Raw genomic sequence first — 18,993 nt, 5'->3', positions numbered from 1 at the left:
ATATCACATTTTTCTTCACTTCGCTTTCGGATATACATATGTATAATAATTCGTTCTTAGGCAGCTTCTCAATTCGTGCTTAGATTTATTTTTCGCTCAATACAACACAATTTGCCAGAACACAGTGCTTATCATTGATCGTAAGGAGGATTTTAAGTGTTTTGCATTTTGTTCGTACTAATTAGTGTAAACAATTGCTTCAGACGAGTGTTTGATGAATAATGTTAATTAGTTGGTTTTGGATAATACTTTCCATTCTCTCGGTATGCTCGTTAAAATTGTGTTGTTTTTTTTTTTCATTTAAACGATACATAATTTGGCGCATTTTATTAAACCGATCGTGCTTAGCAATAGTTTAAGTATGTGTTGGACAACTTATCAAACGTTATCCTGGCAAGTATAGCAATTGTGCACGAGGGCAAGAAATTATACGTATAAAAGCAGAACGAAAGTACATGAGCACACATTTGCTTGTTTTTTTTAAATAAGAATAATTTTTAATTTATAAAGTATGTTTTCAACATTACTTAAGAGCCATCATAGCATTGTTCTATCGATTTCGAGTGTGTGTGTGCTTTTGAAGCATCGATATGTACCGAACTAGAGAATCAACATCAACAAAAAGCCTTTTTATGTTGCTGGCTTTGAAGCGCAAACGATTAGCGAAACACGTGACCAACAAATAACAGATAAAACGTACTCCCAAAGGTGCTAAACAAATGTTGCGCTATTTACTAAGTAACAAGTGCACACCATTTTCTAAACAATGTGTGTCCGTTTATGAATGTAAATATGCTTCTCACAACAGAAACAACAACACATCGGGAAGAGATCGGACAGTAGTGTTTCTTTTATACCCATTATGGCACTAAGCAGGGCGACTTTGTTCGTAAGCGTAGAGTAGAGGTTTAAGGTGTAGAAAACATTATCGAGTAGGTTAGTGATTGGCACCTAACTAAATAAATTACTTTAAAATGCTTAACATTTTCATAAAACAATTAGCTACACTGCCTACGAGAGGAGAGAAGATAACATCGGCAGCAAACGTCGATTGTAAGGGCAGATAGTAGAAGCAAAGTTGGTTGTGCAAAGTGGCCTTTTAGACGTTTTGTTTCATTTCCTGCTTTAGGCAATGTTTGAATGCTTCCCATCCTTCCGATTTGACGTTCGACTAAAAAGAGAGAGAATAATTCAATTAGTTTCTTCGACTTTTATGTTTTACATATATTGCGAAATAAGCTTTAGTACACATATGAAATTTTCGCGATTTTTCTTTTATTTATTGAACCTGCAATTTATTTTTACATTTATTTACAAATGTTTAATAATACTTATTATATACACATACATATATGAATATTGTTGCACATGAAGAATATAAAAAGGGATAATTTATTACGTGAAAGGAATATTAGGTTTAACAACAAACAATATGTAAGAAACTTACCTGAAATCATGATGTATTTACTCACGGTTTTCGAAGTGTGGTGATGCAAACGAACACGAATATGCAATTGCAAACAAACGAATGTAACATTGTGATATGGAATGATGGTTTCGACGAATTATAATAATCATTCGTGTTCGTGCATTCTTTTGTACAGGATAGAGCACCGATGATACATTCAAACGACACGGAATACCACTAATATTATGCAAATGAATTAATGTTAAAGGATAATAACAATCTTTCAACCACACAAAGATGGGACAAAGGACTTCAAACGTGAACGTAAACAGAAAAATGCGCAATTTAGACTATGGGGTTTATTAGCATAAAAATATTGCTTCTATATAACAAAGGCACAGACGCGATTTGAAAAGAAGAGTAAAGAAAAAAAAACAGCTGTTAAAGCATAAGTACGATAGGCACTATTTTGTTACAATCTATCTTAAGCCTAACAAACAGAACATTAATAGAGTAAGGTTAAAACATTAGTCTGACCAACCGTATTAGAAGGTATGGGCTAGGTAATGTACACAACACAACTCACCGTTCGCGAGCGTTACATTGCGCGGGATGGGAAAAGCTTAATCTATACACATTGCCTACTACTAATAACTAGCGATAGTGTCGCGTGCTATCACTGTGCCCATGGTCCGGATGATAGTAAAAGTAGATCAGGTATCGGCGCAACCTTCGGCAGGCCCGCGAGCGCATTTTGAGCAGCTGCCGAAAGTTATCCGCATAGACCGTACCCTTCTCGATATCATCCAGATAGTCTTCGACGACGTGCTCGTAGTGACTTACTTTGAATCCGCGGTGTACGCGATCCTTCATGATGGCGATGAATTCCTTGTACGACAGTAACCCATCACCGTCCTCGTCGAAGATCGCAAACACGGTGTCGATGAGGTGCGAGTTCAGTTCGGAACCGGTGCATATTTTAACCGCACGGGAAAATTCATCTGCGTTGGGAGCGGATACAGAGAGATTACATGAAATTTGATTGATAAGCAGTTATAATCGGTTTCATATCGCTTACCTTTTGAAATCGGTTGATCGGCAAGCGTATACATACGCATCGCGATCGAGAAATCATCCAGATTGTTAAGAAACTGACAGAACTGTCGGAACTCGTCGAACGATACGCCCTTTTCTTTGGCCTCTCTGTCCAGTAGACGGTCCAGATAGTTGTCGTACTCGTCGGTATCCTAAAACGTCACCAATGTTTAATTCGGATTTGACACAGCGATTCGATCGATCTCCTACCAGATAGGTATAGCGGAGCAAGATCTTTGCAAAATCCACCTCCGAGATGCGTTCGTGGCCCTTTGAAAATTCACAAAATTCCAGCTCAAGTACCTCGGTCTGGAGGTTCTTCATGAAATTGTAAAACCCGTCGTACTGCAGATCCTTGTCACCCTTCTTGCCGAAGAAGTGTATCTGCAGCGTTGTATCGACTTTATGCTTTCGCTGCAGACCTTGTTCATCGTCTACGTAGTCATCCTTGGAAATTGGAAAGACAAAAACAGAAAAAGTCAACTATCTCAACTATGTAATCTCGTTCGAAGGTAAAACTTACATGCTCTCCCGGTTCTTCGCCTTCCTTACTTTCAATTCCTCGCTTTCCCTTCCAGGCGAAGCTGAAAATTTTCTCCATCTATTGGCACAATTATCGACAACAATTGCGGTAGGGGGCAAGTGTAAGCGATGAAAATAAAAATAAAAAATAATGACAGTCAGTCATGCCATAATGTACGCAGGAAATGGCGCACCAAATCAGAAGGAGCATGTTGATTGTTTAGTCCCAAAAACACTATACACATTGTGAGCTTCTACGGATTACGTTTGGATGTAAATGAGTACACGTGCACGCACAGGTTACAGCACAATAACCGGCAATGGACATCGTCCACCATTCGGCATACACGGGGCTCGCATACCACCGATGAGGATTTTGTACAATATGTTTTTCGTTCCACCATTACCCAGGGACGGATTACCAATATCGACGGATGCTACACAGACTAATGGGGATTCGTTTGGGAATCCGATCGCTATACCACACAGCTTTACATTACCCACGGAAAACAAGAGCGGAAACAGCGACAACGGACAGACATTTCACGACCAACAGTTAACAACAGATCAACGAACGAGGGCAGATATTGATCGAACAACATAATAATGAGGCGAGATCGTCGAGATCCCGAAAACAAAAACAAGCATTAAATAGTCATTTAAAAATAAAGTAAAGAACAGATACGTAAGAAAGGAAGGAATGTAAAAGGAATTGTAAAGTATATCTTTAAAATTTAGATCAAAATGTTGCAACACTGTAGATACCAGTTATCCCTTTTATCATATGGAACACATCAACCCTTGTCAACACACTAGCGATGCACATTTACACCGGAGCTTATCGCACTCTTCGCATGCACAGTACTCATGCAATCAGTACCGGAGTTATGTTACTTTTTGAAAGTTGTTTCATTGTTTCCGATTAGTAATTTTCTGTACATAAATCCACCTACATTTATAATTTGGGTTTATCCTTTGGCACACAGTTAGATAAGGGAGGAAACTTTGTACAAAAGTTTTTTTTAAATTTTAAACTATTTTACACATTACAACATTAGAGGATTCACACGCACTCCAGTAGTACACAATGGGGGGCACACGGTATTAAACAATTTAGTGGGACTTTGTTTAAAGAAAATTTTACAAAATTGTAACAGTTGAGCCTTATTTGTTTGTACATAGACGATAGAAGATAAATACAATATATCACACTATACATCAGGTTAAGCCGATATTACCAAAATAAAAAAAGAACTTAAATCGAAAAAAAAGGAAAACCCAAAATTTTAAGTTCAATACCAAATTAAAAAAATTTAAATTAAGGCAAAACCAAAACAAGGCAAACAGAATCAAAAACAAAAAAAAACACATTTTGAAAAACTTACTAATCGTGCCGTGATACCCTTGACCGGTGGCGTTTTTGTTTCTCCCTCATCAACATCTTTATCAGTGCCGCTCGCAGCGACCGTTTGACCAGGTTTGCGCTGTTCCGCGACAGTAGTTTGCGACTTTCGATCGTGATAGTTTTTCAGTAAAAATCTCGCTTGCGCACTGGTCGACACAAGATGCAGCAGCTATACCGGCGACAATTCGGTTTAAGTGACAATTGTTTGTGTGTGATGCAAGTTAGCACATGCATGGTATGTGCAGTATAGTGGCCGGAACCGTGTTGAATGTGTCAGACGTGTCGAGATTTTATAGAGAGCAAGAAATTGTTATACAGAATAGTGCACAAATTGGGTACGAATTTTGCATCATTCCGCAATTTCATAAACATCGAACAGAGTGGCGTAGAGAAGTAGTTGTGGAAGAAAAAAAAAATAAACAAACAAAATTTATTGCATTAAAGGGAGCCATCTAGAAGTGCTGTAAACACACACAGAGTTGTATTATACACGCAACGGTTTCGTTTAGTACATAAGAGAGAAGATCAGTAATTTTTATCAGTGTTTGGAAGAAAATGGGAAAGTTTGAATATGTTTAAGTATGTAACTATTATTTGCTAGATTTTGTGTCTTGTGCTTGAAAGTGTGTTTGATTCGACATTGGATTTATACAATGAGCACAACATAGAGATTTTTTGTTAAGCAATGACATAAATACATTGACTTATTTTGATAGGCAAACAGTGCAAATTCAGATTAAAACACGAGCTTTCTTTAATGAAACAGATAAAGCAAACTACGTTACGTTTGTTGAATCTATGCGCAAACTTTGAACAATATGCTTGTTCATTGAAGGGAAACATAAAATAACAGGAAAAGATGGAATGAGGAATTAGAAAGGTTCACCACAGGTATTAGATACAATAGAATAACAAAGAAATCTCACAGCTTTACGCGTGGCCTCATCTAGATCACGATCCTTTAGCGATCCTCCGAGCAGCTGACGAATCTGCGCCACGGCCCACGTAACGTCCAACATTTAGGTTTTTGGGTGTATGTGTTTTTTGGGATGAGTGTATAGTTCGGTTCGGTGCACCAGGACAACAGAGCGGGTTTTGGGTTGGTCGCCAAACGGGTGATGTGAGTTGGAGCAAACATTTCGGGCGCGCAAATGTTTTACGTGTTCCGGCAAGGAGCGCGGTAGGCAAACGTGCAGAAACAAGTGTGATGCATATATGGGCCGTTTTTGGGTGGCCATTTTCAGTTCGTGTTTAATTTCATACCACAATAGAGAACACAACAGACGGAACGAGCAAAACGACGGGTGCCATACATAAATATAGAGTAAAGGGAAGGTGAACGGAAAGAGTGAATTAAATAATAAAAATAAAACAATAGAAAGTACTAAATAGAAAAAAAAACAGTTGAAATAAGATGAAGGAAACGATGCACACAATAGCTTCATTTGGGTATGGAATTCCGAATGAAGAAACATTTTTCAAAACCTTCGAAATACACTAGCGCCATCTAGGTGGAAGTAGCAGAACGTATTGTATTTTCGAGCAGCTGCATGGTATTTCTCAAGTAAAATATTTTGTCCCCCTGTTTTTGGTCCACTTCTCCATTCGTTGAAAAGAAAATCGTCTAATAAAGGAGCTGCAATGATATTTATCTGGTTTTTTTTGTTGAGATGAAGGAAAAACACTCACCACAAGAAACTCATCCTTGTCCACTCGTTGATTTCCGTCCGTATCGAACATATTGAAGGCAATGCGGAAACCAGAGTGAGGTTCTATAAGAATAAGATTAGTGAAGTTAATGTGGTTTGATGTTTTAGATCAAAAATAACCTTTACTTACTTGTAAGTACGGAAAGAAGAAACAGATATTCGGTGTACGAAATTATGCCTGGAAAGATAAATCAAGATACACGTGTTTGTTAATTAAGCGCAGTAGAGATCATTCTTTAGGAAGACACGATCGGGTCGTTATAAAAATTTATTTCTAACAAGATAACTGAGAATTACAAATGGAACTAAACAATAATTATTAGCAGCGCTTTATGGGCAAATCTGGAATGATTAATTTGTTTTCAGCCATTCTAACCGGCAAAATCGTCCGCGACTGCACAGACAAATCCCATCGCTAATCTTCGTGAGTACAAACTACCGTCCGGGTCGCTGCTTAACACCACCGTGCCAGTTTAAGTTAATACTTCTGCAATAACCAATGCTTAATCCGATTGTTCAACATTCGGATCCGGACGAGTAAAGAGTTGTGCCGCAATCAGGTTACCCAGACGAACAAAATCCCCAACCAAGCTATCTCGGAAGCACCACGATTTCGGAACCTGCAGCCGCTTCGTGTAGTGATGTTTCTGCCCTCGATAAATTATTTTTAAAAGTTAACGATAAAGCGACAAAGCTTTTTGTAAAACAGAATTAGTCTGTAACACTTGGTTTGTCATGTGGGAAGAAGTATGGATCGGGTCCAGTATTTTAGCGACACTATCGGGCGTGAACCAGGCATGACACAACCCAACGATCCCTAAATGGGAACAAAGTACGGGATTCGGATTCGGAAGAACTGTCCACTTAATGGTACCAGTGCGTTCCGAACCGAACGTCGTGCCGCGTGTTTCGAGTGTTCCGATTATTATGGTAATCCACTCTAGCAAGATGGAACCTCGAACCAGCAGACAGCTGTTGTCGTGATAAAGATACGCGAGGATGTGACAGGTTGGCTCCTGTGAATGTTGGATCTGTTTGATCAGGATGCCCGTTTCACTTACGATTAGCTTACCGAGGGTTAAAGAACTCATTAGTTATGATACCTTTTTTGCGGGCATGTCGTCTTGTGTGGTATAGAATATCGTTTGTGCCTTTTTTTTAATTTGAATAAATGCTTGAGAAAAAAAGAAACTAAACCCAAGTTTAAACTTCTCACAAAACCCAAAATTTAAAAATTAAGATTTACTAATATTTGAGCAAATCATTACCAAAGAGCGTATCCTCAAACTCCACAAAAGTAAAATTCTACAGCAACTTTCAAACCGCCACGCTATTCTGTTACAATTTTGTTTGGCGATAATCCGCCCGTTTACATTAGCCACTTCCAGCCGAACGTGTATTATCTTAAAGCGTTCCGATACTTTTGTGATGACGACACCGTCAAGGGTGTCTGTCCTAATCGTACGGACCGGCGAACCATTTGTGGTTGACTGCAAGTAGCGTCGAAGTTGCTGCCGCCCAGCTAGTGGAACTGCCCAGAAGCCTGCCAACTTACCTTTGTCGCGAAGGCTGCGGAAAAGCTGCGACGAACCGTGCTTCAACGGTGGCGTATAATCTTTCAGCTGCTGAATCTCGCCATGCGTTAATGACTTCCTTTTGAGCCGCGCTGCAAAATGCAAGTGGTGCAAAGAGAAGAGAGATGTGAGTATGAGTAACGGCCGTGGGTAAAGGCGTAATGTAAATCGGGTTTGGAGAAACGTGTTCCCATAATTAAAAGGACTTCATGTTCGAGGACGGAGCGACCTTCTGATATTATTGCATTCCGATAGGCAAATATAACCCACGCATTTTTTTGGGCGCTGTTGTTGTCCTACCGGCTCAATGTTTTGCAACTGAGCAGTTGTGAGGTTGAATTTCTCGACCTTTTCGGCGGAACCGCTTTGGCGCTTGTCTAATCTTCGTTTTTTTTTCTTTTGCTGGGAAACCCTTTTTCGGCACAGTTCTAAAGCGCATGGAGAAGACTCGCTGGAAAAAAAGAGAAAGGCAGTGGATTGTACAGGATCGCATGCATGGTACGTACGGCGTGGCTCCTGTTCGACAACCGACTCCAGAAAGTCTTGCGGCGTCATGTAAATCTGTCCATCGAACTCGACCGAGGCAAACTTGATGAAGCGTCGCTCACGAGCCGTAAGCTTAATGGCCTTGTCCGCAATTTCATCCTGTGGAATAGAGAAATGAACAGAGTACAAGTATTAGAAGGAGTACAGCTTCACGTGCAGACGTGTGCACACGCTTGGGTAAGGTTTGTTTAAATTTTATTGCACTGCGTACAAATCGTGGCGGTGATCAGTTGCTGTCGTTTTCTATGTCTGTTCCTAGTGAACTGTTTACAGGCGCCAAACGTCGACCACTCGACATGTTTACATCTCTGAAACGCCTCTTTGGGAAGGTGCATCGGTGGCCAAGGTTGGCAATAAATCTTACGCTCTGGAAGACGCATCGTACGCATGAAATGGAGCTATGGAAAACACGCTTGGCGCCAACTCAGACGATGGCCAAATAAGTTTCTTCTCGACCGGCGAAAACGGATTCGATGGACATTAGAGGTTAGTGGGACATTTCGTGCTGGTATGTTGAATGAAAAGGATTTGTTTATTTCTTGTAACGAGTAACCGTGATCAATGGATTGAGTTTCTGAATGAAACCTGTGGAGTCGCAACCAATAGTGAATCCCTAGTTCAGCTACCATTCATCGATCATGATTAATCAGCGAATCAATCAGGGAAATTCCCACCAGACAGTATTGAAGAGGATCGTGCCAAAAATGTTAAAGGATGTCCATAATCTAGCTAGCTTCCTTTTATTGATGCATCCTGGTGGGTAATAGCAGTGACGTGACAAGTCCTACGTGACTAAAGTCATTCAGCAATGCATAGTACATACTTCCGACCGAGCGCAATATACCCTTGACAGAACGACCCTAACCTTCCGCAAAACACTCAACACCATGTGGGACATTCTGGGCATCGTTTGTTTCCCTTCATCGTTCGGCTTATGTTTATTGCATTACGTTACTGACTCACGCTTACTAACTATCATCATATGATGTGCATCGCGGGTGCATCGCGATCATATGATCGAGGTAAGGGATGCAATCTATTCTAGCCACTTGCCCCATAGCTACCTCACCGTATGATCGATGCAAATTCCGGCGATGCTCTACAACTTGCACTCCGGACCCTGCATGCAAACGTTCACGCTGGCTTACGTGCATTTTTGCACACATTTATTTTCCGCACGCCTTTACACGGTATCGGCATCGTACCAATGTCACGAGGATTTGTTGCACTGATTTCGTGTTTTTCTTTTTTGCACCTCACCCCTCTTGAGAGTGTTTTATGGGCCTTTTGAAGTCATGTCGGTGGATGTACATTTAAAAGACGTCACGTGAACAGTGTTTTCATCACGATTACCGAATAGTTACCAGAAATGGTTTAGTCTATTTTCTGGCGTTGCTAAAAGATCACGTGCTCGATGAAGTGGATTAAAATATTATGAATGATTTAAGATGAACATATAATCTTGTTTAAATTGAGTCATCAGTGAAGATATTTCGTATAGATATTTTCAAAATGTTTTTTTTGTATATAGATAGTGCAATAAAACAATGACAACAATTTTATTTTGTGTTTTTTTTTAAATAGAAATTGAATAAGAGATTAATCACTATTGAACATGTACGAATTACATTTTAACTTATTACTATACATACTATACTAACTTATACATATCTTCACAATTTGTTCACCATTTGTACATATATTGAAGCAATGTTACTTCACAGAAAAATATAGAATAATATACGTACAAAGCTTTAGTTGCTACTCCTACTCAAACCATCGTAGCAGAAAGAGTAACACAGTATATTATGGCGTGCTTACAGTACAGAATCTCTTTACGATGAAAGATCGTTTCCTTACCAACAAAAAATCCGTTTACTAGAGTTCCATTCATGTTAACACCTACAGCGAATAGGACGACATAAAAATGGCAATCACAACATGTAATCAGTGATTGGAAGTGTGTCTGTAACTGTAGAAATTATCCATACCAGATAGTGCACGGATCTAGAACGGCTAATTTGGTAGGTATGCACCGACTTAATGACAATCACAATGACATTCGCAAAGGTCTGTGACGTGATCATCTACCGGAAAAGATCGCATTTGTTGGTGGTGTTAAGGCATACCTTGAGTTCATTCTTGAAAGGCTTTTTTTATTCTATTTCAGAATGTCTTCAGAAACATTCCATTGTCCAATCTATCTTTGATTCGTTGTAGATTTAATCAGTGCTATATGTTTATTGTACTTGATGTGGGCCGTTCCATGTTTCGACGCCTTCGCGAAATCCAACATACAATGAAAGGATGCGATGTACAACGAATGTCTTTACGATTTTTGTATTTTTCACTCAGATACTGTGGTGTTTGTTTGCAATAGTTTGCAGTTATATGTCTAGTTAATTCATATTATGTCTATAAGACCTTTTAACTTATAGACATTTTCAAGATATGAGAAATATTTGACATGGGAGGTCTGCTGGGCGAAATTCGTGCATATCAATTGTTTGTTTAAAGAAGATTCCTCCATCTGAAAAGTTTCCCCAAAAAATAAAAAGCGATAAACCCAGACAAGAAGCGGTATTCCAGCTTACCGACTTGTCCTCACAATTTTGCTGCAAAATATATGGTCAAGATAGTATTGTATTAAAAGGCATTTCTATGGCTATGGGACTGCTAATTAACATAGTGAAATTTATGTGTCTGCCCGCTAACATTTCTACCACCGGCGGGCAACTTTTTTCGACATAGAACTGTAGGAGGGAAATAGATATGTTCCGTCCGAAAACGATGACATGATGACTGGCGGAGTAGCTAAGTTACTTAGAGTTTGCTGGACAATATTGAACGCATTCTTTTTTTGGAAGGCAAAGAATCAGACCAAACTTACGCTAGGATACAGATTTATGTCCATTGTATTAAGTTATTTTTAACGTTCGAAACAAATCTTCGATCCAAACCACCGGACAATTATGGACATTGATCAGATAATGCAATTAGGCTTCAAACTTCATCCCAAAAGTTACACCATTTACGGGTAAGCATTAATTAACCGATACCTCTGCACGGTTATGCACGTGATTTATTACCATACGTTGAACTTTTGCAGAATTGTTTAGTCTTGATTGTAGCGATCAAAAACAACGATCATATTTTATAATGGTACCACACTTCTTCGTGTATTTATTTATCAACCGTAAAATATATGTCTTTTTCCTACGAGATATTTCCTCATCGAGAGGGAAACATATTTGCCAAGTGTAACCCACACTTCTGCAGAGGCTGAATTACGTGCCTCACACGCTTCATTGAAATCAAAAGTTTACATTACACTTAATAATGCCATTAAAAGTGTAACAATGTCAATAAATAAACCATCTTACCATGCCCAGAATAACGAGCATGGGAGATCGCGTGCAAAGAAGATGTAGATCCCGCTCTGTGCAAACACTTTATGTCGTGTACAAAGGAGCGTAAAAATAATTAATGTTTATTAAACGGTTATTAAATTTAAAGTTCCGATCGACGGTCGGGAAAATGTTGCTGCGTTGTATACAGAGCGAACCGTTCGGTTTGCGATTGAACAGAGCACGAAGACGAACATACTGTAGATCAAAACGAAATTCATTCTTATGCTTGGAGAATCATTTAATGGAGATGCTTCATCTACGATGTGGAATGTGTTATTTGTAAAATAAATGGACTTGGTACGGTGGATCCATGTTATGGATATTTATGCATAGTTTGTATGGGAAAAGCCTTGAATAAAGTTGTTAAATCGACAACCGTTTGCAGGACCTTGGCGTGACATGAACAAGACCAACTTTGGTGCGACTTTTACGTTGCCTTTTTTCTGGATTCATTTTTTCCCATAGTCACAACTTTCCGTCTCGTTTGAAAATGTTTAAATCCTACACAAGTTCTTCACCAAGTTGAATCGGGATAGCGATCAGATGATATTGCGTGTATCACTTTCACTTTATTCTGTCTCATAAATCATATTGTAAACATTTATATGATTCAAGAATTAAACGAATGGCAAGTAAATAAGGACGGCTAACGATGGCTATATTTAACATGTTTGGTAGTGATATATGAGAGGAACGGTAATGAGAAATCCAGTGAATTTTCCTTGCATCAAATCGATTATAAAAGTAAATAAAATTATAGTAATAAATATTTAGTCTATTAATTTTAGTAATAAAGAGAAAATATCTAGTCTAAGAAATCTTCCTTCACAGGAAAAACAATGTTTGTTTAAACCATAATAATGACAAAAAGCTTAAAATCGATGAATTCTCGCTGATGAGACAATTATACGTACTTTTTCGCAATTGATTAACCGAGCATTTTTGATACCGTTTAATCATTAAATCGATGAGACTTAATTACTATTGAGAGTTCAAAGCATTAGCAATTAATGCAAGAGCTTTGATCAACGCTAAAGCTAATAAATAGTGTTGATGTTCCAAGAAATATCCTGCTGTTTTATTCCATGTTCCATGCTCGAAATTGATGGTCAATCAAAATATGTTTGTACGCTTAAATGATCTTTACCAAAAGTTAAAAAAAGACAATAATTACAAAATTAATGTCGGATGTGCCCAATGTATCCATTGTAGACCTAAACGAAGGAATTGGACACTGACTGGACCAAAAAATGAATCCTATCGAACAGGATCGTAAACGTGTTCAATTTCGATTGGTTTTTTCCTCCATGTCTGTTTAGCTCACTGGTATTTCATATTGATGGCATCAGTTATATCGTTCGCTACAGGGTTTATTACTTATGACGATTCGAACCATGAGTACGACTTCGATAACCCGTGCACAGGTTCGATAATTTCTGCTTGACTGTGCTCCAAAACAAACACAAACGGGAAACGGAATATTTAAAATGATCGTAAAACGGCACAAGAATACCTGATGTTGTCCTCGGGATCCTCACACGGGATCTGTTTGATCAACCCACGCAATCGCTTACCACCAAGTCGTAAAAATACATCTGACTGCATTGATATTGGATTGCATCCATTTAGATAATGTTTTTCATTATCATGTCTTTGTCCCTTTTTTATTTTGGTTTACTTTAACCTCTCCCCAATTCAATTTTGCTCAGTTTGTAGCTTATTTGTGATTTTTATTCTTTCAATTTCCGGTCTCGAGATGATACTTCGGTACGGTGACAAAATATCAATAAAACATAAATTAATTGCCATAATCATAATGGTTCCGGCCCATCCACCGTACCGATTTCTCCCTTTGATTTCCTAATCAATGCTTCCTGCGACGGGCGTTATTAGCGTTATGGTTTCAATCTCATTCTCTACCATCGCACGATCGTATCTTCGAATGTTTGACCCGCGCAGATATAATCAAGGGTGTTTAAATTAATTGCTATCATTAGCACACTTTATCATCATCAGCAGCAGTATTGTCGTACCGTTTATCGTGTGTTGGATTTTTTGTCATTTAGGACATATACAAGTTAATAGCATGGTATGTGAAGATATTTTTTCCAAATCTTAAGCATTTGATGTAATTGCTGGTAATAGCTGTTAAGAGATTTCACAATTAGCCCATTTGAAACGGCTCATTTGGTGCTCCTTGCGTTAAGCCTACGGCTTGCTTAATCGTCCGAAACATCAGTTTCCCGAAAACGATTTCGTTTCGCTCCTGCCTAACCAAAAACGGAGTCCTTCTTCGGTGCTTCAGGTTCCAGAGCGTGCGCACACGCATCCCTGTGTGTCGGTTGGCACGTCATAAATATCATCCAAATAGGCTCACTTTAGTTGCGTGTTATGACAGCGTTAAAATATTTGTTTTTAAAATACACAAGTCCAACAACGAGAGATCCCGGCGAGGATCTCTTAATTTTTGCCGAACCAAAGGAACAACGAGAACAAAGACTCGTAATTAATGGCCACACTCTGCGAGGTTTGGTGCATAAAAGGGAAAGACGATGTTTCGGCAACCCGCGATTAGATAGTGCCACTATAGTGCACCGACGATGTTGTGGCCGATGTACTTAACGCCCTCCACATTACCGATCGACTCCCGATGGCGTTACGAATGCGTTGAGCAGCCCAAGCGAGGCTGTACGGAAATAGGATTTTTATTCACTTTTCGTGACCTTCAATTGTTTCGTTCGGGCTTTTAATGGATCTCGTTAATGGAGCTTCAGCAGTTAGGTAGTACCTTGGTGTATTGAATTACCGCTGGCTGTTCGTGAGAGATAGGCAACGCGTGATAAGTAGACTTTACATTATCGATTATTTATGAGTGTGAAAGGGATCCGTATGTATCCAGATTGTCACAGCGACAATACCGCCACCCCTTCCCTTGAGAGTTGTACAGACGAATTGCTGATTTATGTTTTAAGCGCCGATTTCCGTCTGTAGATCTATCCTTTCGCTTACATGTCATCTTTCTAACATGTTGGTGTCTCCTGAACTCACACGATCCTTTCCGTTTTGGCAGGATCGATGTTCCTTCCTTCCAGGTAGCGGCATATGGGTGGCATATACGACGATCTGAAGCGACTGTACCGAAGCCGACACTCGTATGAAGGGTTCTACCACCACTTGGACGGTCGGTTGTTGGTGGTTGGTCATCCATCATTTGAAATTGCTTGCTATTCGTTTTGCTGGAAGAAGTTATGCACTTCACGTCGCATAAATCCACTGGAATTTTTGGGATGAAAACTTAGCTGGGTGGCATTGGTGGGTATATCCCTTTTCGGGATGCACAGTTTAAGGGACCTTTTTGAGAAATTTTGAATCACGAGTTGATCACCTTTGTGCAATCTATCATTTTGGATTGGTTTCAAATGGAAAGGATAAAAGAACACGGACCATTAACATAGCAAACCATCAATAAGACGATTTAATTTGTGCATCTTTTGATTTACTTCATTCATAGTGCTTAAAATAGAATATTGGTACGTGCCTTTTAAGGCTGAGCTCTGGTTTCTAGGAAGATAACCAGACGATCTTTATCCGTTTGGCGATATTGGCATATTGGTTTATCATATTCCTATAAACACGATATTATACACATGACATGGTAGTGTAATCATTTGTATATTAATAAATTTTAATGGTTCATATATCTATGCATTTAAATAGTTTATAGTTTAAATTTAAGAATTATTAATTTTGTTACCATTTCATGTACAGCAAATGTGTCTTGTTGATAACTTATGTAAAATATTAAATTGCTAAATTATTATACATCGTCCTCCTGACTGTTCACGCCCAGTGACCTTGACATTTTTCTCACGTTTCGCATGAGTCTTTCCAAAAAAAAACGAAAAAAAGATCACTGAACCATAAAAGAACCTCAGAAATGGCAGCTGCGCACGATAAACTACAACTAATCCTTGGCTAAGCATGATCACCACACCGCATCTATAGAGAACATTTGTTTTGTTTGTATTTTTTCTTTTTCTATTCAATTTGCGAATTCGTGCAATTTATTTTTTATCTTCAATAAACGCTACTCCAAATTTGCTTAACAAGCTATCAATCAAACGAGTATAGCGGCATGAAAAAACTATTCATTAATTTAAAGAATGAGTTGTCATCTAAAAATGTCATCAGGGTAGTTATCATCTAGTCAAACCTTGCGACCAGACAGGAAGTTATGGATAGTTCCAATAAACCTCTCATCTTCTTCTGTATAGACGAATTTTCCTTTTCGCATGACATTGAAACTGTCACCAAATGAAGAACGCGTGACTAACGTTACCAGACAACACATCTAGTTGACAGACAGAAGAGAACATTCAGTTCTAGTCCTCAATTTCGCTAGTTTCGTTGCTATTTTTTGGCACATGTTTGCTGGAAAAAATGTGACAAATAACATTTATCCATTAGCGAAAGTGAAATTCGCGACCAAGAGACTTACATGTTTTCTTTTTCCTAAGAGCTGTATGAGAAGTAGAGAACAATTTATGTGCGAAAATGACTAGTGATGAAACAAGTGTTTGCAAATGTGAGACTTGCAAATTATGCGATTGCATGCCACACCACCAGCCCGTCACAATGTTTTCTCACAATCTGATATGAAGTTCAAGTTCAACAGAAATATCGAACGATTCCATTCCACCGGAAGAAAGACCACATGTTTTTAATGGTCACAAAAATGATAGTTTGCAGTATTTCTTGAATTGCATTTTTTATTACCATTGCGAAAACCGACTCATATGCTATAAACCGACACGCCAGGAGGCCGTTTGTTCATCTGCCTCTGCAGATATCTGCAAAAATGGTAAGCTGAATGATATAGTTTATTTATTTTTGGAAAAGCTGTACCATTCACCTATTCTAGAGGCGTCTGTATCAAGAAGATATTCAGGGGTAAAGGTGTATACATTGGAGATTTTTTTTTGCAATCAACTTAAGATCAGTTTACAGATAATGATCATGAAACTTTGTCAAGTAAAATTGAAATAAATCTATATTTTTTTATCTATATATTATAAAAATGTCTCATCCTTCTTGGCGCTTCACTTTACTAGATGATGCCTTTTATATTAAATGAGGAATTAAAATTATACTAGGATAAGAAAAATCCTTCTAATGACGGACTCCACCTCTTGTGGGATTCGATGCTCAACATGGATGTATCAGATATTTAGTCAACTATTAAACTTAATGCAAACAATTTAATCACCAGCATATCGTAAACGAAGAAAGGAAATAATAAATCAAAATAATCTTTTGCACATTAATTATTCTATTGCGACTCTTTAAATCATTAACAAATCATACATTTGTGCAGTTTGTTACGCATGTTGTACAATTATTGCAATTAAATTTAAATGCCCAACGAATTACCGTTCCGTGAAGGACTAATGAAATCAAATAAAATGAAGCAATCCTTTTCGATTCACTACATTAGTCATCAAACCGGTTTCCGTACAATCCGAATCTTGTGGATAAACTGTATAATGCTGGTTTTAGGCAATATCATTTATTTTAAAATTTATTGGTCCTAATTGAAATTGAAATTGAGTCAACATAACGACTAAGATGCAAAAGAAAAACTGCATAATGCAGACGCATTTTCGCATACATCACAATATGATTTATCACTTTCACTAATGCTGAAGATTAATTTCACGGCTTTGATCGTGAACTGCCGTATTCTGTTCACAAAACTATAGCAAAAGTAATGTTCGATGCAAAACGGCAGTACCATTCAATACACGAAAGAGGACAGAAAGTGAAGGGAAATAAAAATATTCCATAGAAGATTTCCACCGTCCAATATGTGCAGGTTCTGATAAACTTTTATCTTTGATTTATACACGGAAAACGAAGCTTTTGGTGTAGAAATTATAAAAAAAAACCGGATTATTCACATCATAACTTTGTTTGTACGTTTATTCTTATGAGCAGGCAATCGGGGTAATGCACGGTTCTCAAGGAATTTTCAATTACACGACAGCGCAGATTGTTTGCAGGCTTCCTTTTGCACTTTCACATTGACGGCAGGCACCCGGTAAATTAATTCTGACTAGATCGTGAACATTTCAGACCACCTTTTTGCTCTAGCACTCTCGCACCAACAACCTTTTGACACGTTCCTGGGGCATTCATGATGATCGTACAAATGATCTACATACGCCTCTAACCATTGTAAATGAATGTACAGCTTCTCCTGTCGAGAACTCTGATGCCACGGGGATCTATTAAACGCAATATGATAGGTATCTTGCAAGTCTAACACTTCAGCATGGAATCCATGAAAGGATTTTCAGCCTTTTGCTTGATGTGATTTTTTTACACCTAGCCTGTTCCTTTTGGTCCACACACAAGCACGCGGATTGGGATGGTTTGATGCTATCGCGAACCTCCGGAAACGTGGATCGTGTCGAAAGAAACAGGCAAAGTGGCGATCTGGCAAGAGGAAATTAACATTCGTTATGAGCTCATACATCAACTTGTCAGTGTGGCTGGGATGTGGTGCGGCATGGACAAGTGTTGTGAGTCAAATAATGAGTGAAATTAATCAAAAAAAGGGTTTCACATGCGTCTGTGTGTGAGATTTTTGCAAACTTACATAGGTCGTCATTGGCATGGGTATATATTTTTTGAACAGCGGCACAGAACCATACCATCTTCATCATGCGTTTGCCTCGTGTTTGGAAAGTGAGGCTACATATACATCCTTTGCCATTCAGAGTCGATATTTTACAATTTCTTTTTTATGCGTTTTTATTCTCTCTTTCTTTACGATAAATATATCTCTATCATTTCCTGCATAATACATGAAGCAGAAGCAGTGTAGTGACAGGTTGCAGCTTGCGGTTACCACATTTGGCCCGCTGCATTCTGATGAGGTTTTGAAATTTTATTTATCTCGATTCTTACTCGAAACGAAAGGAAGCGTTCCGTCTTTGATTTGCTTTTCTTTTTACAGCGCAAATTCTCCACTTACTACGAGTTCCGAAACAAGATCAACCATCGTTTTCGGTACTCATCGTCTGAGAAACATTGCGCCTGGACGTACACGAGGATGGTTGAAATATTTTGACAACTCAATTACGATGCTGTGCTTAATTAGCCCAGCCCTCGCTCAAATGGTCAACAGGAATGGGCACACCGTGAGGAGGCTACCTAAACAATTCGCGTAATGTGTGTGACCAGTGTTCACACCTTGGCTACCCACTCATCGTTAAACATTCTCCTGTACGGCACGGTTCCCTGCGGCTTTTTGGTTTGGAAA

At 38.6% G+C, this 18,993-nt stretch overlaps 1 protein-coding gene across 5 annotated transcripts in view; it reads right to left on the bottom strand.

Annotated features, from left to right (window-relative positions):
• Positions 1-65: 65 nt before the first annotated feature.
• LOC125761274 (calcium uptake protein 2, mitochondrial) overlaps positions 66-18,993 on the bottom strand; it is a 46,152-nt gene continuing 27,224 nt past the window's right edge. The window contains exons 2-12 of one of the 5 annotated variants that reach the window (XM_049422258.1): positions 8,220-8,358; positions 7,695-7,805; positions 6,270-6,317; positions 6,120-6,202; positions 5,357-5,419; positions 4,411-4,599; positions 3,027-3,104; positions 2,714-2,950; positions 2,487-2,655; positions 2,252-2,409; positions 66-1,171 (exon numbers count right to left, since the gene is read on the bottom strand). In XM_049422258.1, coding sequence (XP_049278215.1) covers positions 1,100-1,171; positions 2,252-2,409; positions 2,487-2,655; positions 2,714-2,950; positions 3,027-3,104; positions 4,411-4,599; positions 5,357-5,419; positions 6,120-6,202; positions 6,270-6,317; positions 7,695-7,805; positions 8,220-8,358 — 1,347 coding nt within the window. In that variant the 3' untranslated portion in view covers positions 66-1,099. Of the gene's footprint in view, positions 1,172-1,733; positions 2,410-2,486; positions 2,656-2,713; positions 2,951-3,026; positions 3,105-4,410; positions 4,600-5,356; positions 5,420-6,119; positions 6,203-6,269; positions 6,318-7,694; positions 7,806-8,219; positions 8,359-18,993 lie in introns of those variants that run through there. The other 4 variants (XM_049422255.1, XM_049422259.1, XM_049422256.1 and 1 more) reach the window with 4 other exon arrangements.

The sequence above is a fragment of the Anopheles funestus genome, chromosome 2RL, assembly GCF_943734845.2.
Source record: "Anopheles funestus chromosome 2RL, idAnoFuneDA-416_04, whole genome shotgun sequence".
Classification (NCBI taxonomy): Eukaryota; Metazoa; Arthropoda; class Insecta; order Diptera; family Culicidae; genus Anopheles; species Anopheles funestus.
This window is presented reverse-complemented; position numbering and strand designations above follow the sequence as displayed.